The sequence below is a fragment of the Mugil cephalus genome, chromosome 13 (genome assembly GCF_022458985.1).
Source record: "Mugil cephalus isolate CIBA_MC_2020 chromosome 13, CIBA_Mcephalus_1.1, whole genome shotgun sequence".
NCBI classification, from domain to species: Eukaryota; Metazoa; Chordata; class Actinopteri; order Mugiliformes; family Mugilidae; genus Mugil; species Mugil cephalus.
The window spans coordinates 11,031,668-11,058,210 of NC_061782.1; the positions used below are offsets into that span (position 1 = coordinate 11,031,668).

General features: G+C 42.0%; 1 protein-coding gene across 2 annotated transcripts; it reads right to left on the bottom strand.

Annotated features, from left to right (window-relative positions):
* Positions 1 to 124: 124 nt before the first annotated feature.
* On the bottom strand, positions 125 to 25,700 carry psme4a (proteasome activator subunit 4a). 2 transcript variants are annotated; one of them, XM_047602928.1, is made up of 48 exons: positions 25,024 to 25,700; positions 23,639 to 23,779; positions 23,313 to 23,429; positions 20,610 to 20,666; positions 19,190 to 19,234; positions 17,734 to 17,883; positions 16,772 to 16,835; positions 16,603 to 16,677; positions 16,182 to 16,304; positions 15,996 to 16,088; positions 14,431 to 14,696; positions 14,116 to 14,302; positions 13,922 to 14,011; positions 13,764 to 13,828; positions 13,187 to 13,337; positions 12,687 to 12,785; positions 12,528 to 12,597; positions 12,353 to 12,420; positions 12,026 to 12,241; positions 10,361 to 10,518; positions 10,109 to 10,204; positions 9,903 to 9,958; positions 9,768 to 9,824; positions 9,618 to 9,673; positions 9,315 to 9,413; positions 9,107 to 9,169; positions 8,919 to 9,014; positions 8,660 to 8,791; positions 8,359 to 8,568; positions 8,060 to 8,196; positions 7,823 to 7,876; positions 7,610 to 7,739; positions 7,399 to 7,480; positions 7,136 to 7,289; positions 6,941 to 7,010; positions 6,724 to 6,849; positions 6,474 to 6,626; positions 6,155 to 6,259; positions 5,958 to 6,049; positions 5,730 to 5,861; positions 5,407 to 5,615; positions 5,173 to 5,258; positions 4,935 to 5,063; positions 4,256 to 4,411; positions 1,784 to 1,946; positions 1,555 to 1,688; positions 1,314 to 1,454; positions 125 to 1,224 (listed from the first exon to the last, which is right to left on the bottom strand). In XM_047602928.1, the coding sequence occupies exons 1-47, from the start codon at positions 25,218 to 25,220 to the stop codon at positions 1,320 to 1,322; spliced, it is 5,544 nt and encodes a 1,847-aa protein (XP_047458884.1). In that variant the 5' UTR covers positions 25,221 to 25,700; the 3' UTR covers positions 125 to 1,224; positions 1,314 to 1,319. The 2 variants fall into 2 exon arrangements, with proteins under 2 accessions (XP_047458884.1, XP_047458886.1); XM_047602930.1 differs by lacking the exon at positions 20,610 to 20,666.
* Positions 25,701 to 26,543: the final 843 nt, after the last annotated feature.

The following is a 26,543-nucleotide window of genomic DNA, read 5'->3' on the forward strand; positions in this document are numbered from 1 at the left end:
TCACACTACTACAGTTACAATCATTTCTATACTCATCCAACTAGCTTCTTGGCTTCTCAGTTAATTCAAGTTGCCTTTATTGTGGACGTATAATGACAACGTAAAAGAAAACCCTCAAAAGCAATTTTTTTTTGTTAAAAACAATTTATTGTAAGCGCTGTGAACAAGCAAGCAGTGTATCTAAAAAAAACAAACAAAACAAACAAACAAAAAAAAACACTGCAGGTTTGGCACTACACTATTTTGTAAGTGAGGTACTAAATGCTTCAATGCTTCAATTGGTTTCAAGTCATCAGGGGAAAACATAAGCAAACCAAAGAAATTTTGTCTCACGGTGTGTTTTTCTGAAATGATACTGAAAATAAGAAGAAACATATGGACGAGGCATCTTTTTTTTTTCTTGCTTGCACCGTGAACACATCACATGGTGATCTAATTGTGCTTAGGCCCTCACAACAAACGCACCACACAGCACGGCAGCGGGGAGCTTGAACTCTCCCTTTCTTTGCAAGATTAGATGAAAACAGGCTCTGTTGCTAACAGCTCAGTCATCTGCTTTTATGTTTTACTTCATGGGAAAAGAAAGAAATGAATAATTAGCACTTCAAAAAAAAGTAAATAAATAAGAAGGTTTGTGCATATTTTCTATCCATGATATATATACATGCGGCATGCATATAATCATGTATAGAACAAACAGCCACACAAACACTGCATGTTTCAAGTTTAAGTCTAATCTAAAGAAATCATCATTTTCTCTGTGTGTTTTCACTTCACTATTGGAAGATAGTAAAGTCTATGTCCTACACTGGACATTGTGTTGGCTCAGAGCTGATACTTGGGATTAAATCCTGAGAAATGTGTGGGACACCGGTAGATGTCTTCAAGCATCCCATAAACACACACACACACACACACGCACACACCTGTATACATGCACACACACAAACAAACCAAAAAAAAAAAGAAAGAAAGAAAGATCTGTACAATAATGTTACAAACGGCAGGTCATTCGTTCCTGCTATGATTGATCCTTAAATATTAAGTATAGTAGAAATGGAAATGAGCTAAATACATAAATACACATCATCTTAATCCTTCTGTTTGCCACAACCCTGTTCCATTGTGTGCCACTCTTTTTCCGCAGATGCAAGGATGCTGTGTCTTTTTTCGGTCTCCTCCCCAATGCAGGCTGGTGTTTCTACTGTCTGGGGTGTTCCCAAACTGGTGGAAGGGAAACACAAACAAAAATCATTCGGATGTGCTTAGGGAATACACTCAGCAATCTTTTTGAAATGCTTCCAATTCTTTACCAGGTTTTAGGCATAGTAACAGGGGGAGACGAGCAGGTCAGTGAGGACCAGCAGCTGGTCATCTGTGAATTGCTGCTTATGTTGCTGCCAGTTGTCATGGTGAGTTCGTCTGAAGTTCGACAGAGTTTTCTTCACAGTCATCTGAAAGTGGACACGGTTGAAATTATGGACGTGCAACAATTTACTGTAAGGAAGAATAGAAAGTTTCCCATTGGACATGCAACAACATGATGACACCTACTTCAATGGGTTGTGTGTCGTTGAGGTGAGCACTTAGGTCCATCAACAGTTGTGGCATCCAGGTGGGCACATCATACGGGCTGGAGAGAATACAAGCACTCAACCCCAGAACACCGGCATGGCGGCGCACCAGGTCTGCAAACACAAGCAACAGAAAGAAACATGAGTGTAAACCATAAAGTGAGTGTATCGTCTTGTATTCGTGACTAATCAAAACTCCATGTTTTTACCAGCAGAGGGTATGGTGTCCACTATAGAGCCGAGCTCCCGCTTCCTCTTCTTGGGCAGGCAAGTCTTGCAGAGTGCCTCAAAATGTGCCTGCATGGGGGCATCCATGGACAGGAAATTGCACTGAAGGAAGCCACTGAGTGTCGTGGCGGCCATTTCTCTTACCTAGAAATGAGGGCAGATGGGACAGTGCATTGTGTTACACGTAATAATCCACACAGAGTTCGAAAAACGCATTACTGGTTAGAAATAATGGCTTTAGTGTGGCCACCTTTTGACATACTACTAAGTGGGATTAAAGTTCAAATACAGGTATACAAAATAAGAAACGGACACCCTCACCATCACCTTTCACAGTCACTGGTACACACAAGTGGCTTGTAGCCACCACTCACACCACCACCATCACCATCACTTCGGCTCAGGTGGTCAGACAGCTAAGGAAGCTCCGCCCCAGCGAAGCAGTCGGCCCAGACGGAGTGTCCCCACGGTTACTCAAGGCCTGTGCTTCTGAGCTGGGGGAGCCCCTACAGCATGTGTTTAACCTGAGCCTACACCTTAGAGGGTCCCCCTGTAGTGGAAGACATCATCCCTGTTCCCAAGAAGCTACACCCGAGGTAGGTGAATGACTACAGACCGGTTGCCCTGACATCCAGCGTCAGGAAGACCATGGAGCAGGTGCTGCTCCATCACATCAGGCCCCAGGTCCGCCATGTTCTAGACGCACTGCAGTTCAGTTCGTCTGGAGTTACCTGCTCCGTTGGAGTCTCACACTTAGACAGGGGGAATGTTGCTGTGAGGATCATGTTTGTTTTTTACTTTTCCGGTGCACTGAATACCATCGAGCCGGTTACGGAGAGACATGCTAATATAGATGAGTGTGGACTCACAGCTCACTTTCTGGATAGTGGAGTATCTCACTGGGAGACCTCAATATGTCAAGTTGGGAAACTGCATGTCAGGGACTATCATCAGCAGCAGTGGAGCACCACAGAGGACTGTGCTCTCTCCTGTAACTATTCATCCCGTACCCACTGGACTTATATTGCAACACAGAGTCATGTCATATGCAGATGTTGTCAGATGATACTGCAATTGTGATGTGTATCAGGAATGGACAGGAACTGGAGTACAAGAATGTGATGAACAACTTCGTCTCACGGTGCGAATACTGCTTCGGCTCAATAAAGCTAAAACTAAAGAGATGGTAGTGGATTTGTGAAGGTCCAGGAACCACCTGCAGCTTGTAAACATCAACGGGAAGTGTGTAGACGTGGTAGAGACCTATAAGTACCTGGGTCTACAGCTACATAGACTTGCTATACAAAAAGGTCAGATTTGTCTCTATTTAATCAGGAGGCTAAGATTGTTTAATATCTGCTGGAATCTGCTGGACATGCTCTACCAGGCCATCGTTGCCAGGGCCCTCTTCTACGCTGTGGTGAGCTGAGGAGGCAGCACTAAGAAGAAGGACACCTCGCGGCTGGACAAAGTGATACAGAAGGCGGGATCTGTGGTGGGGACACAGCTTGAGTCCCTGACATCAGTGGCAGATCCAAGGACCTTGAACAAAACCTGTACCATTATGAACAATGTTCACCACACCTTAGTCAGGGAGTAGTATCTGTTTTCCCTGCATGTGACAACTCAAAGTAATGAATATTTGGAGAAGATACAAATATCATATTATCATAAAAGCAATACTGAGCGTTACTGCAGAATTGAAGAGCTCTTCTTAGATATATTTCTTCTCTAAAAACAGCAGCTTCTACCAAAAGCTACAATGTTGCTTACTGACTGACAACCTCTTGCTGACCCGTGTCAACCCATAATATACTGTAGCAGGGTGTCATACCAGAGAGTGTTCACTGGGCAGCTGGATGGAAATGGCATCTGACTGGGGACTGGGGGTGGATGTGAATGTGTGGAGAGGCTTCTCAGTATTGACAACTAAATGGTCTGAGGCACATCGGCTCATTTTCTCTTAGCTTATATAATCCAAACATTAAACAGGACAAGTACCACATAGCTAACGGCCTAAAATTCAGGCTTCGCTTACTTCAAGAGGCCAAATAAAAATGGCTACTTCCATCCCCCACTTCTTCTTTGTCTCTACTCCATCCCTCTCCCTCTCGTCCTCCTTCAATCCGAACGTTACTGCCATGGCAACAGATTACTGCAGCCTGTAGTTTCCATAGCAACCACTGAAGGACTAAACGGGTGAGGAGGGGGTGAGAGAGCGGAGAGCTGGAGAGAGGAGGAGAGTGCTGAATCACTACAGTGAGGCTGAAAGGCGGCGAGGGGGCCTGCTAGCATAAACAAGCATGTATTGGCCAATAGCTTAGTGATTATTATATAATCAGAACGCCATGTGTTTGCTCATCTCCCTGCCGTCTTCCAGTTACCGTCTGCGCCAGACTACCCGCATGTTTCAGCGTTTTTCGGCACAGCCGCGAACGAATGGTGGTTTTTACCTCCAGCTGCTCGTCCTCCAGCAGTCTTATCACCAGAGCCCGCACGTCTTCCACTGCTTTCTGGTCACTCATGAATGTGAACAGGTTGTAAAACACCATAATCTGGAGGTATGTGAGCACCGTGTAGCGGGCATGCCAGGAGCTGCTGCCTGCAATCTGTAAACACACAAAATCACACGAATCAACAAACATGCCACATCCACAACGTAATCTGAGCATCTGAATCTCAAGGAGAAGAGCTCACTACCTGCATAAATACATGTTCAGGTTTATTGTTATGAAGTCTGACTGGGAGAATTCCACTCATTTCTTTTTCTTTTTTATGTATATGGTAATTTGTTCCTATTGCTACAGGTTGTGCAGAAGAAAATGTATGCTAATCACCAATGAATCCTCCATAATGAGGTTATAGTTTTTCATTTGTTTTTCAAGAAGCTGCTTATTTGGTGCAGAGTTTCTTAATATAGTCGCTACAGAACATTACACACTGCATCATGTCATATACTAACATAAGAAGACTCGGTTCAGTTGTCACTGCCTTTGAACATTTCCTCTTTTTACCTATTGATTATATAGGATATAAGATGGTGGAGGTTTGTAAGAAAAAAAAAAAAAGAGCGCAGTCATGCGAGACGCGGGTGAGAAGTGGAATAACAGCCACAGCTGCCAGATGACTCACCTCCTGCAGGGCCCTGAGGACCATGGGGATCTGTTCTGGGTAGAGGAGTCCCTGGGACATCAGAGACAGGCAGGTCTTTGCATCCCTCTTAAGTTCATCATAGCTGTCATCATTCTCAACTGGAGCAATCTGGAACAGAGGACACGAGATAGGTTAATGCTCAGGAGGTTCCTCATGGTGTATACATTACATTTAAGTTGACAGTGATGAAGCTGGTGGATCGAGGAATGTATTTCACCTTGAAGAGCAGAGGGAGGAAGCGTAGTTGTTCTGGGACAGCAGTTGAGAAGGAGCGGCCGGCGCTTGCAATCAGCCACTTCAGCACTGCAGGCATTTGAAAAGAGACATTGTTACATTTAAAGAATGTTTTACTGTGTTTAACACTTATAGTTTGGTATAAAGAGGTTTCTTCCAACATTCACGCCATTACCAGTGCTCCTCAACAGTTAATGGTAATTTAAGCTTGATTTACCTGTTTTTAATAGCTTGATTGCTTTTGTCCTCTCATCCTGCACTCCCACCTCGTTCTCCTCCACCACGTGGTTCTGGATCTCCTCATCACCCTCAGTCAGGGGCTTCAGTTGCAAGAGCATTCGCTCTGTGAAGTCTGAGATGCGAGGGGAGGAGGTTGGCTGAGTGTATGGCAAGCGGACATCAATCATGAAGATGTACGTGAGCACGCTGGAGGGAATCAGAGAAGACGGGATGAGACAGAAAATATGAGTTTAAAAAAAAAAAAAAAAAAAAAACGTGCCTCAAATGATATGTTCACTAGAGTTGCAAAAAGGACCTCACCTGCCGATCCGTTCACGCACGTTCTTGTAGACCTGTGTGAGTTTGGGCTCCAAGTATTGTAGCAACCTGTGCAGGAGCTCCGGTACCCGCCACTCCTGCTGAGCCAGGCCTCCCTGCAGCACGTACAGACGACTGGAAAGGAAGAAGCAGCACAATTGTCACAATTTCTCAGTTTCATCAACAACAACAAGGAGAACATCTGCTTAAGACGGCGACGTTTGTCCTCACCAGGCATCGACGAAAGAGCCGCCCTCTCCGTTGACCGGAGACTCCATTAGCATCTCAAACAGCCAGTGAAGCTTGCGTGGGTCTCTGCTCTCCTGTTTAAACCAACAACAACAGTCATTTGAATGGAAGGATGAATGACACTAGTTTAAGAACAAATTGTGAAAGACAGATATGTATATATGAACAGAAAGGCTTACACAGGCTGTAGCGATGCAGGTGCCCCAGTCTGCGTAGGTTTCTATAGTGATGTTAGAGAGGGCGGTTCGGAGCAAAGGGCACAACACCTTCCAGAGATTCTCAACCTGTCAAATAAGTGACTGCATTACAAAAGAGTAATCAAATAATAACAGATATAGATAACAGGAATAGAACCATAGTTAGTGGTCAGTTGGTGTGGTTGTGCATTCAGTGAATGGCATTCACAAGTTGTGTGATGCCAACACTGCCTACAACGCCTACATTTAGATGAATTCAAAAAAGCTTCCAGAGACCAGCCACCTCGCTTTAAATCTATACCTGTGAGTAGCTCCAGTGCTTGGAGCCTCTGATCAGTCCAGAAATGATCTCCGCAACACAGCGTTGCTTGCTCTCATGGGTGTCTGCCACCAGGCGTTCCATGTGGGGCCTCAGCAGAGGCAGAAAGGCATCGTTGAAGTTGCGAAACAATCCCTGCAGGTTAAGGAGAAGGCTAATTAGTTTCTGTGTATATTCAGTTATATTGCATCTCACCCCCCTGAGTCTGCATCTAATGTCGGGGAAACCTCACCTTGAACAAACAGAATCTGCGAGGGCTGAACTTGTCTTTGCCCTTACGGTCCTCAAGAGAGAGGAACTCGATGAACTGGTTGATGAAGACCGGGTCGGAGAAATGGTCGAAGATGATCTGCTCCCGCTGTTGAGAATAGCATGAAAACAGATTTTATGAGACGCAGCTAATATGATTTCACGCTATTACATTTGCGAACATGTTTTTGTGCACAAACCTCTGTCATTTGCTCTCTGCTCACGCTCTGTTCGGGTTGCTCCTCAAGTGGTGCATACATCATCAGTTTTCTAGAGAAGAATTTTGAGGTGAGCAAGAAAAAGAAAGAGGAATTATCTTCTCTGACAGAAATATACCAATGAACACAGATAAGTCAACAAAGTACTGAGAAATACAGGTTTTACAAAATAAAAACCTTGGCCAGCAGTAGTATCCCCAGTGAGTCTTTTCCACAAACACACACTGATCCCAGTCCTGCTTTGTCTGTGGCAGTTTGCTGCTGTTATACTGGAGCCACTGGTTGTCTGCTCGGTCTCCTGCTACAGTCTCACTTAGCTCCTTCACTCCACCTACCAAAGACAAGACCAGATTCTTTACGTGACTTCTAAAAACAGAAATTAAAATAAAATACAAAAACTGCACAAAAACAGCAGACAAAGAAAACTGTATGATGCTTACAAAGCTCAGAGGGGCTGATGGGGACTTTCTTATGCGGTTTCTTTATTTGTTTCATGATCCCTGCCACAGCTGATATCGCCACCTAATGGAGAAAATAGGACATTTCACATAAAATGTCCACAGAAAAGGCTGCAGTACATTCATAAATTATACAGTTTAAAAACAATACAGCAAAACCACTGCAGTGTCTTGGACGTTGTGTATACCGCACCTTACGGACGTAGAGAGAGTCGTGGTTGAGGTTTTTCACGAAGAACGTAACGGCGGCCGGTGGGAGCTGCTGGTCGTCTCTAAGCAGCAGTGACAGGAATCCTATCGTGATGTGTTCAAACTTCCAAGGCCTGGGATGTTGATAAAGCAGAGGTCACAGTCATAAGTAAGAATAAAAATTATTTTACCCAAAGTATATATTAATTTAACCTACATGTTCCTGTTGTTGAGGCTGTCCAGCAGATCTTCAATGAGCTGTTTGTATTTCCTAAAAGAAATGTAGAAGAAAGATTAGCATTTACATATGTTAGGTCAGCAAACCTATTCTGCACACAGTACGGTTTGTGTGCAGAATAAATGCATCAATTTGACTGGAATGTTAATGCACAGTGAGCTGAGAGGCTGTCGGTGTATTGATATTTCTTCGTCTCATTGGTGGTGCAAAACTTACTTGACAGACTCAGAGTTCTTTTGCTCTTGACGCTTTAATCCGTTCTCTGCTTCTTCGTCTGAAAGAACAGGTTCCGCAGACAAAGGCTTTCCAGTGGTCATCAGCAGTTTGGCCAAATCACAGCACTCACCAGGAATCTACAGAGAGAAGGTGAATTTACTTTAAAGAAATGGGCAAATAGAAATAGTTAGGAATGGGCAAGACATTACGCTAACCTAACCAATTTCATCACAATACTATTTGAGATACTAAGCTTCTACTACCCCTCGTGGAGATGTACGTCTTAGAGCTGGACTCACCGAGAAGTCGATGCCGATGGTTTCATACTGCCGATGGATTTTGTCCGCAAGGTCATCGAAGAGCCGCACTATGGAGGGCTTTTCCAGAGACATGGCTGAGCTGAGGCCAGAGCGCACGATGGCGGGCCACGTCAGAGAAATGCACTCCCAGTCGTGCAGGTTGGCCAAGCACACTCCACTGTGATTACCCAGAAGACAGTACAAGGCACCCTGGAAACAGAAATGGCATGAAAAATACATTCCTAAACATATGTAACTGTTTGAGAAATTTCTTCTTTTGGTGCAGAGAGGACCGTCATACTTTGAACTGCTGCTGAGTGACACTGCTGTTCTCCGGGTTGAGGAACTCTAAGACGTGGGGGATCAGGTCTCTGCAGCAGAAATTGTAGGTTCCCAGTGCAGTGAACAACACATTCTGAGCTCTGCTGCGCACCTGGTAAGTAATAAACAGTCTCAATTAATATGTCACTATACGATGGTGTGTTCAAGTGTACTTCTGCCTTATGCTTAAAAAGAAAATTCTACACGTATTGATAAACTACCAATGCTTTGGGACTCACTTGACTGTAGGTGCTTGTGGAAAGCCTCAACAGATCTCTCATCAGCTCCTGGTGAATGCTCCTATACTGACATCCTTCCACTGTCAGCTTCCGCAGCTGATACAGGACAAAGATTCAGAGTCGTAAATGGTAAAACGAGAAGATATTCAAAAATGTAATTTATCCACCTACTACTGATATCTACTGACCTCATGCTGGAGCATGACCCTGTCTATCAGCAGAGCTCTGATGTGCTGCTTTCTGCCATGAAGCTGCAAATACAACACAAAGGCATTAGAAATTCTCAGTTGCTTGCTTTAAACACGATACATCAGTGTCTATAATGTGAATGCAGCCTGTGACGATGCCTTGTTTTATACATTACAGAAGTAACAGAAGAACCACAATATATCTCACTCTGTTTTCCATTGATTTCTTCACGAGGTTGAAGCTTTTCCAGCGGGAGTCAAACTCGTGCTTGTGAGAACCTTTGAAGTGCAAAAGGTCGCTGATAATCTGGAATGAACAAAAACTACTGATTAGTGCTGGTGCGATAGGATCAATGCATGAAGACCCATTCAACACGACTGATTTAAGTCATTAATAGCCGATACCCGCACACTTCCCCACACAGGATATGATAAATTACCGATGCTCCTGTGTGGCTTTCAAAAATGTATCATGCAAGTTTGAGTTTTTACTATCTTATTGACTGCCCACCTTGATGATGGAGAAAAGAGATTTGGTGTCATCTTCAGAGTGCTCCAGGATGTAATCTGCGAAAAGAAGAGAGAAAGAAATGGTAGAACAGAGACCTACAGCATATCATGAACTTAATCATTAATCAACCAATGTGAATCAAATACATACGCAGCAGCTGTCTCATCACTCTGCAGATGGCATCTCTGTAGTTCTCTCTGGACTCATCTGCAGGTGGAGATAATATCATGTTGTAATATTTTCCTCCAACAAACTACCTATTGTTCAATAAAATGACTTGCGTACCATACACCATCCCTGTATAGAGAGTGGTCTCATCTAGATTCACCAGGCTCTGAACCCTGCAAGAGAAAAGCCACTTAATATTTTAACGAGTTTGAAAACAAAGTTAATATTTGTTTTTTGATTTCAGGACTAATCCATATCTTTTGATGTAATAGTAATTTTGTCTTTCTCTGCTTTTCTTTTATGAAGTGAATGAATCTACTCACAGGTCAGGGATGGGCTCTCCTTTCAGTGGAGGCATCAGACTCCCGGCTCCCAGGAGGCAGTGCTGAACAATGGTGAGGCTCTGTAGGACATCATCTCTGGAAAAGACACAAATCAGCAACACACACGGCTATCGTATATATACAGGAATTAAAGACCCAAGCAGCATAAATAAAAATGGACTCAAACAGTCGACAGCAAGTGACTTAAAAGGAAATCTAAATATTCTCTGTAGGGAGACAAGAGTCTCTTACCTGCTCATGTCCTGTTCTCCTTGTGCGTATCTCTGAAGGCGCTGAAGTTCCGGCTGGAGGATCAGGTCCAGTAAATAAAAAGCCAGTGAGGTTTCCTCAGCACTGGGAACATGCCACCGGATATCCAAATTCCACAAGTCACCAGGCCGACCCCAGTCCTGAATGCACAAAAACATCAAGCAAACCAAAATATGTGAAATTTTAACAGATTATATTTAACCTCACCTACCAAGAATACACAGATGATTTCACAAGTCAACACGCAGAAGCCATCCAACATGAACAACATGTATTTGTCTCTTGTCGGCCACACACTACTTTTGTTTATCGGATTGTTATTCCTCTTGAATAACAGTCAAATCAAATAATTCTTTACAAGACTGAGTCACCAGCAACCCGACAACTGACGTCCTAATTTGAGTGTTTATTGGTAGCATCACATAAACTGATATATCATGTGGGACAGGGCATGCTAACCTGAATGTACAGTATGAACCATAAGCGTATGAAGGCAGAAGGGATCAAGCTGAAGTCTGAGGAGCAGTCTGTGTATTGGACTGTATATTATTTTCTGTAATTCTTAATACCTCATTCTTATTCTATTTTTAAGATTATTTTATATTATTTCTTATTTCTGGTCCATATATGTTCTTTGTTATCTTGGGACGCTTGGACAAAACAATTTCCCTGTGGGGATCAATAAAGCGATCTTGAATATAAAAGGGACTTTAAGGAGCAATCGTTGTAGTTCCTGGCTGAATGCTGATTAGCAATGAACATACAGTAAATAACTGAATCTATAAATATCTGTCTATATTATATCTGTTACGCAATCCACCACGTCTTCACTACTGGAAATTTGGTAACCAGAAATGAGACAACTAATCTCTCCTGCAGTGCAGGAAGCAGTAATCCAGCTAACTGATCTACTATCTACTCCCCATCCAAGCATGAGACTTAATGGGATCAAAGAGAGGCTTCCTTCGCTGACTTACTTAAGAGAGGAGCAGACAATAAATGAAGCCGGGTCACAGTGCCCGCTACGGAGAACTGTCCGACTTATCTGCTTTAAAAACACACATCTGTGTTTTGTTTTGTTTTTCGTTTCTGAAAAAGTCTCACTGATGATAACAGCAGCTCGTCGCTTCAAAGGACGAAAAAACTACCTGGCGGACATTACGGGAAACGTCCTGTTTCCTCGCCTCACAATGCACTTCTGTGCCCAGGATTTGGGCGATAAGTGAAAATATTATTCCAACTGGCCACCATCCAATAACTGGCGAATGCAGATTCACTCGACAAAAGAGTGCGTGGGACGTATGATGGCATTCAGTGCAGCGATTCCAAACTGCATCAGTATTCCTTGTGAATAGGCTGAACAAAGTCCGACACTATTGTATAGAGCTAGATGTCGTCAGATCAAGGGTGTGAGTTGAGTTATGTATTGCTGTTACTTTTCTATCAGACTTAGTTAATGTATACTAAAAAATATGGTTCAAATGCAATTGTCTTTACATTGCCTGCCACAAGTTACTTATTTACAGAGCCGGAGCAACTAAATGAACAAAATTCAATAAGGAAAAAAAAAAAAAACAATCCCTAAAGGAACATAATTATCGATTCACTTCAACTTTTAAAGTGTTTGCACTCAATCAACATTAGTACCTTGATGGGTAGGTAGTCGCTGACTGGTTTGTGGAAGCCTCCTGGCACGCTGCAGTACTCGGTGGGGTAAATGAGGGCAGTAGAGCGAAGAATGTGGTGCAGCAGGTTACAAGCTAGAATGTAGCCCTGTTTACATTTGAGGTGCAGCGTCAACTGCAAAATCTGAACCAGGTCAGAACGGTAGGGCAGGAGCTTGTCACCGTCCACCCTCGTCACCTGAGGTACACACGTCGAGAAGGTGAAATAACAGAGATAAGAATATAGGAGGGAATATTAGATTAGGGAGGCACGGTAAATACAAGAGCTGTCTGATGTGAGATAATTCACCTCGGAAAGCAGCTGGAGGTTCCACATCAGCTCCTTGTCAAGCTCCTCCTCATTCAACACTTCCTCATCTGTTTTAACAGGAAAGTCTGTGTCAGGCTAATGAAAGACTCTTAAAGCGAACGTGCCATATGTTAACCTCTTCTAATATGCTTATTCCGGTGTGTTGATCACTTACGGACAGCGATGTGGTTTATGGCGTTGCAGCAGTGTGGCACAAACATCTTGAGGGACTCTGCAGGGTGACACTGAAACCAGGAGCAGAGCGAGGATGAATACACTACACAGACGTCCATTTTTGGGGCTTAAATGACGACTCTGGATGGATAATTCTCACCTTGGATGCAGCTCTGCACATGTCAGCCACCATTCTTCCAGCTACACGCGTCTCAAAGATGTTGGTGGTCGCAAAGTTGAACACTTTTTCCAGAGCAACCTGGTAAAACAATAAAGTGGGTTAAAACGCAAATATTTGCACGCTGTATACATTGTACATACAGCATATACAGTACATGCATGTTTGGATTCTTATTCAATCAAGCAATAACATTAGAGAGACATAATCACTGAACATGGCAACAACTCAAAACAAACAGGCCAAGTCAATTAAGACAAGTAGCCAAAGCCTTGATCTCAATGTCCTAGAGTGAGTCTGGTGTTACAAGTAAACTTCTCCTTCCTGTGTGTGTGTGAGACCTTCTCAACATGTACAGTGATCACACCAAATTTTGCCAGCTATTCAAGGGATCATCTTTGAAAGCATTCTCCCTTCACTTCGTGCGCTGAGAAATTTTCAGTGTTGCATAAACACAAATGAGAGAAAAACTGAGTCCTAACCTTGAAGATGTCCAAAGAGCACTGCGTGAGGATGGTGCTGAAGGTGGAGGACAGTCCGAGCTCCACCAGACTCTCTAAATGAGTCATTTTCTCCGTTTCAGTTTCCTCTCGAGTCTGCTCCAGAGTGCTGCTGTCGATCAGGGCGAAACATCTGTAACAGAAAAAATACACACGTTGAGATACGTATATAACTCTTGAACATAGAACAGAGAGGCTTGAACAGTGCAATGAAATAAAAATGTAAGGTGCTAATTTATAATTCTACAACCCTGAGCCATCCTGTCATGCACCTGAACCTACCATCAGCTTATTTACGTGTTCAAATAAACACATTTCACGGAGAAATCATTTTGCTCTACTTATCATTTAACAAAAGAGGAAATAATTTTACAGATCTCTTGCATGTTAAGTTACCCTGATGTCCGTCCTCTCTGCTGTAGATGAAAAAGTTTGTGTAAATGATGTGCACGTAGCTTCATCTTAAAACACGCCTAGAGGAAGGCGTTACGTGGCTGTTGCAAGTGACTAAAAGCAGCAGTTTCCGTTGACTTTTCTTTTGCGTCAGAACTCCACATACCTGTCCATGAACTGAAGAACAAAGTCTTCAAACTCAGCAGAGGCTGAGCACATCTCTCTTTCAACCTGTAAGTTGGGCAAGAAATACGTAAATGTAACAGAGGGACAATTTAACACTATTTCAATTATGAAAGTGGGAGAAAGATAACAGCAGTTCACCTCTGTCAAGTCGGTTCTTTCATGTAGGACAGACGAACAGTCCACCAAAGGCACAAGAGTCACAAATGTAGCAATAAACTGGAATGTGATCTGTGGGGACGTGAATGATGCTCGCGTCACATTTAACAAGTTTAACCGAGAGCAGAAACTATAAATACAGCGCGAAGATAAACTTAAACAATGGTGGCGCTCACCATGCACTTGCTGAAGTCGTTCGGGTCGACCCCTGGCAGAGCCCTCATGAGGAGGGGCAGCATGTGAGTGGGGCCCTCGGGAAAGCGCTGCCCACCTGACACCAGGCTCCGTGCCACACCAATCATGCAGCTCAGGGTGGCGGTCAGCTGGTGAGGCTCTGTTAAAGTCTCCAGAGCGGGGTATGTTCTACGGTTGAGGGAGAAAACAATAAGCCCTTTGTGATCCGTATCAAAATGCGTCCCTGTCCCAGAAAACCGGCATCAGCGCTGCAGATTATTAAAAAGGGATAATTCTCTAGTTCAGTCCGAGCTTACCGCTCCAGCACGGGAGGAATGACCAGTTCAGGCCTCATCAGAGCCAGGTTTTGCAGGGCCTGGGCGGCGTCGAGGCTGCCCGTCTTGCTAAACATGGCCAGCAGAACTGGCTGCATCATGCTCTTCACAAAGTCTGTGATGTCCTCCTCTGAGAGCTTGTGACTGTCTGGTATCGGCGTTAGCCATGTGGGCTTTCTGTAGCGCTCTCTGTGCAGCCGCCGAACCACCGCCGCCGGGAGACGCTGGAGCAGCTTCATGAGCTTCATCTGGGGACAGATAGATGAGAAAGTGTGTTGTATTGGAGCAGCTACAGACACAGACGACAAATTACATATGAACTGTGAACACAGTTTTGCATCTTTGTGGTATGTGTTGGGTCATTTTACTAAACTCAGTTGAGTCACATGAATGAATTATATCATAAATAGAAGATTTCTTCCACTTCTTACTTAGCTGATTACAAAACACTGTTTGAAATATTATAAAACTATAGCCGAACGTCTCATCCAAGCAACAGACCAAAATACACACAAACTCATGCCTGTTCCTAAAATAGACATTTGTGTACAAGGACACGTTGCTGCCTAGTGCTTCAGATCTCGTACAGGGGGGGATCCACAAAACAGAAAGGCATGTGGTCCTGATGCCAGTGACCTTTAATAGCGCCGCAACCATCTCACTCACATGGGCTGCTGTTATTTCACAGCTAGACACCGGTGTAAACCTAGACAGCCAACAAGGAAGCTTCCTAGAAAATGACAATGGGTGACTTTGCTCTTTGTCATTGTAAAGGTTGTATGCTATGTGCCAGGTTGTGCCAGGTTGCACGACGCTGGAATCACAGGAGGTACAATAAACTTGTATCGTAACTCATGTTTTCCACGTAAGCCCTCACGCTCCCACACCTCGGTAAGACAAATAGTCAGGTTTACACTTTCTTAAAAGCCTTAAACCAGGTGTTTTAAAAAGTAAACTTTGGAAAAATAAATGCCTAACCTCATTGTGTCACTAAAAAATGTTGTTGCTAAGCTGCCAGTTATAATTAACAGCTGCCCCTCAACACTGAATATACACTGAACTGATAATTTATGTTCAACATGATGTTAACAAGCACATGAGCAACACTGTGACAAGGTAAGTAGCCACGCAGGCTAAGTCTGAAAATGGCTACTGATTTCTTTTACATTGATTCGATCACAGTTCACAAGGATTCAACAGTGATTTTACTTGAGACTGAAAATTAATGTTAAGCATTTCTGAGATTTTAAGTATTTTCTCTGTCATAACACTTCTTTGTCACGTGTTCTCGTGAGGCCAGTCATGCAAAACCTGTTTTGCCAGATTTTATCGAGACTTCTAAGAAGAGGATGCAGGATGCGGCAGATGATTAAAATAATGAAACCAAGGTTTTTGATAATGATTCCTTTGACGATTGATCTGAATTGGAAAATCGATTCATTAAACCCAGTCCCAAGGCTCCCATCAATGGGCTGACTTATCAAGCCCATTCTTCACGGCTCCTTGAATTGTGCAGAGTCATCCACAAGTGATAAGACGTGACTCACCAACCAGCGGCCGTGGTTCGATGGGTGGAAGAAGGATGTAATACTGTTGAAAAGGCCACTGAGCTGGCCTTGAGCTTGCTTGCTGGGTCCTCCCTGGAAATTGGAACGGTAAATGTCACTGAGGAATTTTTATGCACGCTAACTGTAAATACCATAGATATAAAGACTTATGATCGCTGAGCTAACCAGGAGGGACGACACCCAGAGCACCACATGGCTGATGTCGTAGGCATTGGTGATGTATCGTGGTACCATCATCTGACTGGTCCCCACGGGGAGATTCAAACTCCTCAGGATTCTTGTGAAAATCTGTGATGTGAAAAACAAAACAATGAGGGTTTAACATTTTGATTTACAAGCTAGTCAAAAAAAGCCATTGATAATTATCTGGGCTCAAGCAATTAGGAGTATATGTGTTTGTTTATTAGTGTTGCTACATGTTGTGGTCACTCAGTGGAAGAACAAACATGATGCAAGTCACCCCCCCAAAGACACCTGATAGTTTGTTTCTCTGTCAAATGGCATTAGCCATGAAATATGAACCATGAGTTCACATGAGACCACGTGCAATAATCCTCAAAACAAACGTAAAAAGAGGGCAACAAACCTTAGGGATGTACGGGTCCCAGTCGATGTAGCCAATGTTGTCATTGGCTAAGCGTGCAAACAGGTTGACCAGATGCTGCAAACATGTAGGTCAACATGTTACACAAGGAAGGCAAAAACACAGCCTGCTGATCATTTGACATATTTTCAAAACACACTGATCTACTTACAACTTCCCAGCTTGGAAGATTTTGCACAGCCACCCACAAGCTGATCAGCTCATCGAACCACAACCTGCCGGACAAACAGAAGATTATGAATAATACACCTGCAAAAAAACAAGTTAGGGTATCCCTTTGTTTTACAGGTCCAAAGTCAGAAATCATTTCCGAGACTATTCCTTTAAAAAGGCGAAGGCAAATCACATAATTGCTGATAAGTAGTAAATATGTGCCCTGCAGCAAACAGACATTAAAATATATGTTCAAACATGAACGCAACGTAACTTAAAACTTTAAATGACACAATAATATTTTATATGCAGGAAGTATACTGACTAATCCCCTCCCTTTGGCAGATACCACAAATCGTAAATAAAAGTCTTGATTCTTGGTTGGTTTCACAAGCACAGACCTTCCCTAGTGGCCTTGAAAAGATGCGTTCAGTCTTTTAGGAATGGAAATACATAAAACCGACTTCTTTCATGGCAGACATTTAGACTTATCAGAAGAGTAAAAAAAAAAAAAAAAAAACAATGTCTCAGTTCCTTTAACTATTCTCGTGCAAAACCTAAATGGGGAACGCAGCCATCATTAACACAAGTGCTTTCAGTAACGTCTCAAGTCAAAATCTGTGTCGCGAAAAAGAGCTAAAATAAAACAAGGTGGTGTTTACATTATTTTTAACAAGCAGTAAAATCCATTCAGTTTGTTAGAGCTGATTAGGTACCCTTGGTTCTCTTTTTATAACACTTGTTTCAGTGTCTCATTGTGGGATGCGCCCTCTCATATATTCACATGGGCACTTGTTCCATTGTGGTTGCAGACCTTGAGTGGCCGTCACAACGTCTGCATCGGGAGCCTGTATGTTTGCATCTCTCTACAGACTGTTCTTTACTGTGTCCCTAGACCAACTTTAACGAGCCATATCTTGGATGTCATCTACAGATAAGAGAGGACGAACAGTATCTTACTTAAAGCCCTTGCAATGCAGGTCCGGAGGCAGAGTTGTGGGTAGAAAAAGCTCAAAGTAGCTGATTGCTCTTTGCATGGTGACATCAAACGGACAGAGGAGTGGTCTCCACTCATCCAACATCTCCTGAGTTGCAGACTCTGAAAAGTATCTGCGTGAACAGAAAAAGAAAGACAATTTGTTTTTTCGTTTTAATAAATCAGCCAGTTACATGAATGCTTTTTCTCAGAAGCATGCGAAACAATATGTTGACACTTGGAAGCATCTCAAGCAGCAGAGCAGCTTAGACAGCGCTACAATGATCGACACTGACAAGCCTCTCAGGTCACTCACAAGTCATGTAATCACACCCCTGAGAAAGCTCATCAGTTCGGGAAACAGACGAGCAGACTACATTCGTAGTAACTACACAATACGACTTTGTACATACACTGAACATAACATGCATCAACTTTTAACCGTTTAATTCGTAACCAAAGTATCTTGTCGCTTTGGAAGAGGCGATGTGGCAATGAGCCAAAGCAGTTTGCTTTTTATCAGCTGTGATGTAAACGTGATGTGCTGGCGAGACAGTTTGTGATTAACACACAATATTGCCATAAAAGAGCAGCGCTTGCCAAAAACTTTCATTTAAAAAAGATGTCGCTGAAGCTTCTTTCATAAACATGCTGAGTGTAAAGAACATAGGTAACAACTGACAAAACTCATCAGATCCAGAGACTGACAAGCAGACTACGCTGCATTCATGCAACAACAAAATAATCTCCAAAGCAAAGGCCTTTAACTCTTGAGTACACTCAGACCGTCTCTGTTACGTTGGTCCCACAGACTGGAGATTACAAGTCATACACCTAGCACACTTTTAGCAGTTAGGGTAAATCCTGCGGTTCCAATGGGATCGTAGGCCCACAAAGGGATTTTCATGGTCCATTATGTGCTCGTCTAAACCCTGCAGGGTATTATAAGTCAGCTAGCCTCCCTAAAGGTTCAACACCCACTGGAGGATTGGAATAAAAAAAATATGTTATTTCCTTGTCCCTCACTGCTGACACAGTGTCTGAGCAGCTGACCACAAATCACTCTTCCTACTCACAGTGACAGGAAACTCTAGTACAAGACAGAATTAGATGAGATAATAGGATTATCTGCGTAACTGCAAACCCAGGAACGAGTCCGAGCGCTCGCCCAAGATATCTGCATGAGCGTAACTATGAACAGAATCGGGAACCTGCTGGTGGCAGCAAAGATTTCTGCTGATAAAGCGTTTTAGCGAAATCTTACCCCCCCACACCCACTATTCAAGGGTTACCTTCCAGCAAAGCTATATATAATTTGCAACTTTTCACATATCCGTAACATTATATGTCCTTTCAGGTTCACAAAAACAATTCATGTGCAATTAATGAATTTACAGAAACGTACAGTACCGCAGGTCGGATGTATCAACATGTACTTACGGTCTGCAGCTTTTCACGAGTGTTTTCAACACACCTTCCACAGAGCTATGAGAAAAAGAAGACAAACAAATGTTACGAACCCGCCAGTGACACACGGGTGTTAGTGACAAGCAGCCTTCACGCCAATGTGGTTCGACTTTAACTGCATGCACACAGAAACTTCCTCACACATCTGACAATAGTACTGTGAAAAAGAACACTTTATGGGGTGTGATATAGTCATGGCATTGTAATAAAATTAAGATCACTGTTATAAATACTGGCTGGTTTCATGTTTATATGTATAATTGTGTGTTAATTGTTCCCTAACTGAACATTGTCACTGCTACAACAGGTTATTAGAGGCGATTCTGGATTTGTTACTAATAATAACACATCTTACGCATTACAGATTCCTGACATGATTATCTTCATATATAGGTTACAGGCGCGGGACTTTGGTCGCATGACAGCGCTGAAAGCCCAGGACGGTTTAACCACAGCTTTTGAGCCCCCCAGCCCCACAATCCCACCGCTCTGCTCGCATGCAAGCCCCAGCCATGCCCTGCTGGCAACGCCCCGCTACCTCCACCTCCACCTCCACCTCCATTCAAGTCGTCATGTAGCTGACACACTTCACATTCAGTACTGGAACAGTTGCCGAGTTATGCGCGACGCTCTGCAAAGCCGGAACAGCAACTGTCTAAATGCATGGAACGAGCCCAGCTTTTAACACTATAAGCCCACAACACACAGGCCACGGGTCGGGGGGGGGGGTCAAACACATGCAACAAATCCAACGACAGGGACCGGTCGCGTCGGGCGTCCCATTACACGGCGCTCGCACGCTGAAAGGAACCCCGCACTGAACTATATGACCTATGTATGTGAGCGTAACTGAAACCTCACGTTCACCCCAACACATTCCAGGAGGGGAAGAAACGTGACGAGGACTTGGGCTTCCTAATGATTACTGGTGCTGGGATGGATCACTTGAAAGCAAACTTAAAGGGCGGATGTTTTAAGGAAATACATGTTGAATGATTATTAATGTAAATATTAATAATACTGGTTTATGGCATGATGAATGTAACACAATAAAACATAAAATTTCTTAACATGGTGGTCGATATCTTGCTCTAATGCTGCCAATTGATCCAGAATAGATGAAAACTGAAAATAATCTTAATGGGAGCTATTCCATTACCATCCTCTCATACCTGATATTGGGAATAAGCGGAGGATAAAAATAAATCTGTTAGCTGCAGTGCGACAGTCTCCAATATGGGTGAAATGTTAACATTGATTAAGTCTTGATGTTGCTCGTGTCATTAGCTGCACATGGGGTGTCCAGGTTTTGTTTCACATGCAATGTATGTAAAGAAAAAGTGCCTCAAAGGATGAATTCAAAGTAAAACACAAAGAGAAGTATTGTCCTTACCACCTCTGTACCAATTTTAGCATTACGAGTTTAAAGGATGAACGAGGCCGTGGAGAACTGAATGTAAAAGGAGACAAAGGCATAAAGAACACATTCAGCACACGACTAAGAGCCAATCACTCCAGATATGAACATACTATGCATCAACTTTTAACAGGTTATTGTGGAATCAGAGTTACTTGTTTTGGAAGAGGTGATGCGGCAATGAGCCAAAGCGGCTTGCTTTTTTATCAGCTGTGATGCAAACGTGATGTGGTGGAGAGGCGGCTCGTGATCTAACACACAATGTTGCCATAGCACCATAGAAGAGCACCGCGCACTGCTTGCTAAGAACTTCACAGGGAATTTCAAAAAGGTGTTGCACACGATAAATAAACATTTGTACTTTGTTCATAACCATGCTGAGTGTGAACAACGTAGGTGACGTTGCGATTTGTAAAAACTGTCGTTGAGAATGTGGCGCGAAACGTGATCCGCTTGATTCTCCTAATATGGTCCATTTAAGCAAACACAAAGATTTTATTCAAAATACTGAAAGTGTAACCTCAGGTAAAACAAGATTTACTTCTGAAAATATATATATCTTATAAATAATAATGTGCAAACTTAACTATGTATATAGAAACATTCACACTTGACAAAACATTAGGTACACAAGTGAAAATGAATGCATTCTAACAAAACAGTTCTGCACTTATTCCTCCTCAATGACTGATATAATGTTACGTTTACGCTGAAACAGCATCTATAAAAAACTTTGGGGATGTATTTCAAGGAAGTGTTACACTGATATAATACAAAAGGTTCTGTTATTTAGCCTAGTCGACTCAAACTCAGTCGTGCAAATACAATTCAACCGCACGTGGGAGATGTGTGAATATATGAGTACATTTATATTTGTAAGCATACCCACTTTCTCACTTGAACACCGCCTTGTTTGTTATAATTTTAATATTTTTTTGATATTCTTATGTTTTATTCTTTAGTCCACCCATATGTTTAGTGTGTGCACTGTCTGTGATGCTGAATGTCTTTCTGCTGTCAACCATGAGAATTTCCCCATCGTGGGATAAATAAAGGCATACCTTATCTTATGTTGTCTTACAATCCTCCAAAAATGAAAACACAGGTGAATCAACAGCTCTTTACGTTATTTTGAACACATCATGAAGCTACGACTTAGTGCAGTACTATTATATTACGATATATTTGTTTTCACTAGTGCACCTAATAAACTGGCAAGTGTGTATAAATATCCATCCATAGGTTGTCAAAGCAAAACAGACTTAGTGAACAATGAAGAGTTAATCTTGGGATAAAGTTTAGTAATATGAGTGAAAAGGCAGTGACATGATTGGTCTAAATATTTTTCACAGTTTAATAAAATCTGAGTAATGTAATTGCGAAGGAAAATTTTATATTGGACGTGAACACTAGAGTGTATCCTGAAGGCTAAGTTAGATTTTGGTCAGCGACATCAGAAGGCAGTGTAAATTTCATAATTAAGGGATGATTGAACTTAATAGAGTAAAGCTTTTTTTGGCTAGAAACGGAAGCTTCTTCCACGTCACCAGACTCCATTAACAAAAGCACTAATTTTACCTCACAGAACGTGAAAGTTGGTTGGTCTATCGTTGTGCGACTTTGGTGCTTTAACGCACTAATGTGGATGTAAACTATGTGTAAAGACCAGCTCGGTGTAGTCAGAGTCAGTTCTTATCAGAATATGAGCGTTAACCAGCCATTTGAATTTCATTAAGAGGCAACCAATACCGAGAAGAAATATGTAATTTGTTATCGATAAATTCAACTTCACAACACCCATCGAAACAATTTGATTGCCCAGCCAGACTTTTGCCGGAGCATAATCAATTTGCAACTGAGGGGTTCCAGACCAACCTTTGTTGGTTCCCCTGGCTTCCAACAAAGTCACACAATGATACAATCAATCGACCCGTCGAGGCAGCTCCTGGCTTCTGTGTGGTCCATTTTTTTTTTTTTGTCCGCCCTCAAATGCAGTCTGGTGGCTTTGAAGAAGGCCTAGCTTCATACAACCACTTCCTTTTGCCGTCAGAAAAGACTGGTTGACGGCCAAGGTAATGTGGTGATAGTACTCTAAATATAACATACCGACACTACAAACAAACTTCTTTTAGCGCAAATACATTTTGGTGCTGATGTCATTGACGGCAGTTCCTTGTTGGGCTTTCATGCTCGCACTCTTGTCTGCTTTTTAAAGTTGGGGGTGTGCAAACCATCATCTACTAACTCTGGACAAGAAACCCATACAACCCTGTTTCAAATAACCCCCCACCCCAATTAAAAAGAGTATAACGTCCATTTTAAGACAATATCTTCAAGGAGACAGTTATAGTGTTGCAACTGGCTGCACACATAAAAAAATGCAACAAATAGCTCAGTGACAAAAGGTCAATAGCTGTGTGACGTGGGTGTGAATGTTACATAGTTCCCTTGATTGTCGTTACATATAAGGATGCTGCAATGGGCTTTTCGACCATTCGACATGCAGTTTAGTGCTGCCTGATATAGATTATCTAAAATTATGTCTTTCACAAGAAGAACATATGAACTTAAATTGTACAATTTAAGTGTAGTATATCAGTAGCTGAGTGTATTTTTTATGACCAGCATGCTCATAAAAACTAATAATATTAACGATATCAATAAAGAACACAGTCATACTTGGGAAACCAGTTGAGGCCTAGATGCTCCGTCTTGGAGAAAAGTATCCTATCGTACAACTCGTATAGTGGTCGCCACGGCAACTCAAGGTCCTCCCTTGACAGAAGTTCCCTTTTCCTGTTATAAGACATGAACATGGATGAGAATAAAGTCACAGATACTATCTCATACTACAAAAAAAAACAAACAAAAGCAATATAATTTTTGGAAAAAGCAAAAAGGAAAACACAAATTTCATTTTTACTGCAAAACCTATGGTGTGCAACAACTGCATGTTTATGATGCATAGGAGGTGTAGAGTAAAAAGCAATGGGGCCCATTCTTACTTGAGGAGGTTGATAAGAAGCCGAGCAAGGCCCTGCATCATGCTGATCTCCAGTCTGGGGATCGTCACTAGCTCGTACAGCAACTTGATGAACAGCACATGGTCTTCTTTGCTGAATTTCCGCCCATACAGTCTCATATACCTTAATAAGAAGACACACACGTTTAGGAATAATTGCTCTAGTTTTAATACACACTGTAGATCGTCTGAACCCCAGGGAGCAGAGTGAACCACACAAAGACAGTTTACATGACAAAAACAAATGAAGGATCAATATTCACATATTTAACAGCGAATCAAATAGTTTTTTTAATACCACAAATAAAGCTGGAAAGCCTTTGTGGAGCCCTTAACATTGATCACTAATAATGTTTCTATTGCTGTTAAAATGCAAAAATACCAGTAAACAGAATCTGGGTCAACCCCACAGTAAACTTTCCATCTCTCTGAGCCGGTAGTGAGTCACACTTGGATAGAGCAATGTGCCAGCACTGGGGACTGAGATGGATTTAAAAAAACAAAACAAAACAAAAACAGTGCAGCAACCAAGTACATCAAAATTAAACAGCACTAAGTAATCCACCGTCAAATTCTCACATCATTTCTCCTAGTGTGGTACGACTTATTATCAAGCAAGTGAAGCTAAGAGCAAAGAGTGTTGTATAATGTTTTAAATGTGTTGTAATTCATCGTCAGTATATTCTGACCTATTAGTTTGACAGTAAACATATAACAGATAGGACAATAAACCAAAGGCTGATTCCTTGTATGTCTAACATACCTGGCAGTGAAGTCAAGTTTGGCTGGAGCCAAATGAAACTATGCAAATGGGACCTTCTCCAAAAACATGACACTGCATATCAACAGCTAATAAGGAAATAGTCTGCTGCATGAACGTCATAACTCAAACAACAATGATTTAAAGTGTGTGGTTTTTCTTTTTCCATATCTGCTTAAGATTGTTGCCAGACCTGCTTATTAAAGAAGAAAATGTTCAGACTGACTGTGTGAAAACAGTGTCTTAACATTAATATATATATATATATATATATGTGTGTGTGTGTGTATGTATATGTATATGTATATATATATATATATGTATATGTATATATAATGTTTTATGCATCACTTATACACAACAGACATGTGGTGGCATAATAAGAAAATGATATTAGTGGGTCATTGACCAGTGTGTGTACAGACTGAGCAAAACAAACTCTTAGCCAAAGCAACAGATCCAATTATACCAAACATTACGACACAATGTTACACAAATGATTGTTGACGTTGCCCCATCAGACTGGAAGTTGAAAACATTATGAATGAGTAAGCAATATCTGCCGATGCTACATTAGCAAAAACCAAAAAGAGATATGTGTTACTTACGTGGAAAGTTTCCTCGTCCAAAACAGGACACCGGGCCATATCTCTCTGAGTTGAACGGCCCGGCCCAAATTTCCTTTAATTTTGCTCAAAATATCCCTGGACTCATCATCTAGCCTGTCCGCGTACGGAAGAAGTTTGTTGTATACGATGTCTTTCTGAGGGACAAAATCCAATGTGTCAGACTGTGCCCCTTTCATGTTACAAAACCCAACCGGCTAGCTTCACTATGCTAGCAATAATAATAATAAAAAAAAGTTGTTATGCTACCTGGCTAATAATAATAGTAATAAAAAGCTATAAGCCGCCCCGCTAGTTAACCCCAATGATGACTAGTCAAGTTGTTATGGCCCACACACACAGACTAAAGTTATGTGATTCACAAGTTGATGTCAAGCTATCTAGCTAACCATTTAGCCTAAGTTAACTTAGCTTCCTCTAGTATTCAGCCTCATCTTGTAAAGATTTTAAGGTTAACGAAAATCGCTTCTTCTTCTTTTCCTCCAAAAAACAAAACGCCTTGGCACTTGAATTGCTCTTTTTCGGCTAACGCAGTGCTAACACCCCCGGCAACCAGCTAACGGTCCAGCTAAAGTTAGCTCCCTACTACAAAAGCTCTGTCATATCCCGAGGACTGTCAACGTCGACTGATTCATCCAACTACGGCAAAGGAGACTGCAGACGACACCCAGCTACCAGCTACACAACACACACGTCACATCCACCAGCGGCTTTGAAGGACTACTCTTCCCAGAATGCCCCGCTCCATTCATTCTTTTTATACACCATTCAAACAGGATGACTCGAAATCCACTTAACTACTCGCGTCCTCCGATGCCCTTTCTCCTGTTGCTTGTTGAGGTCAAATAACAGAGCAAACGATATTCATTACAATTCAAAAACATTATTTATTTGAAATACCGTTTCTTGTTTATTTTATTTTATTTTTATTTTTAAGTGCTTATTCTACTGTTTTTTAACATATAATTTAGCCTGGAGCTACCACCCAAAATTTCGTTATGTTTGATGTGTCTCATAAACATAATGACAATAAATTATTCTTGAATCGTCTTGTATCTTGAACAATAATATGACTGGGTGAACTGATGAAACAAACAAACAATATATAAAAATATTTGAGCATAAAATGCACGGATTAAACAAATATATGTGGGTGTCACTCTACTCTAGCGACCGCTTCTCTGAGCTACAAATGTTAGAAATTAATTGCAAAACAGACACTCTCACGGACTACGTAAATAATAATTCCAAACTATTGCTTAATCGTAGTAATGAGTAAAACTCAAAGTAACTGATATAGTTTACGGAGTCTTTATTCACATTGGGTGACAATTCATTCAACCATCAATTTTTGACTTCAGATTGTTTTATTTATTAGCAATTTACAAATATATTCTCTTCTGAATTCTCCTTACTGAACATCATGAACATGTAGGGTGATAATCGACGGCGACGCGTCCATGAGCAGTGATGCGCATAAGTGAACGGTGACCGCCATCTAG

What these genes read in the sequence shown, in the direction of transcription:
- psme4a (XM_047602928.1), bottom strand. Translation starts at nt 25,220, where the DNA reads ATGAAAGGGGCACAGTCTGACACATTGGATTTTGTCCCTCAGAAAGAC. An exon ending in CCACAAGCACCTACAGTCAA is followed by an intron (nt 8,792 to 8,918) that starts GTGAGTCCCAAA and finishes ATTACTTACCAG; the next exon opens with GTGCGCAGCAGAGCTCAGAA. An exon ending in AAGAACTCTGAGTCTGTCAA is followed by an intron (nt 7,877 to 8,059) that starts GTAAGTTTTGCA and finishes CATTTCTTTTAG; the next exon opens with GAAATACAAACAGCTCATTG.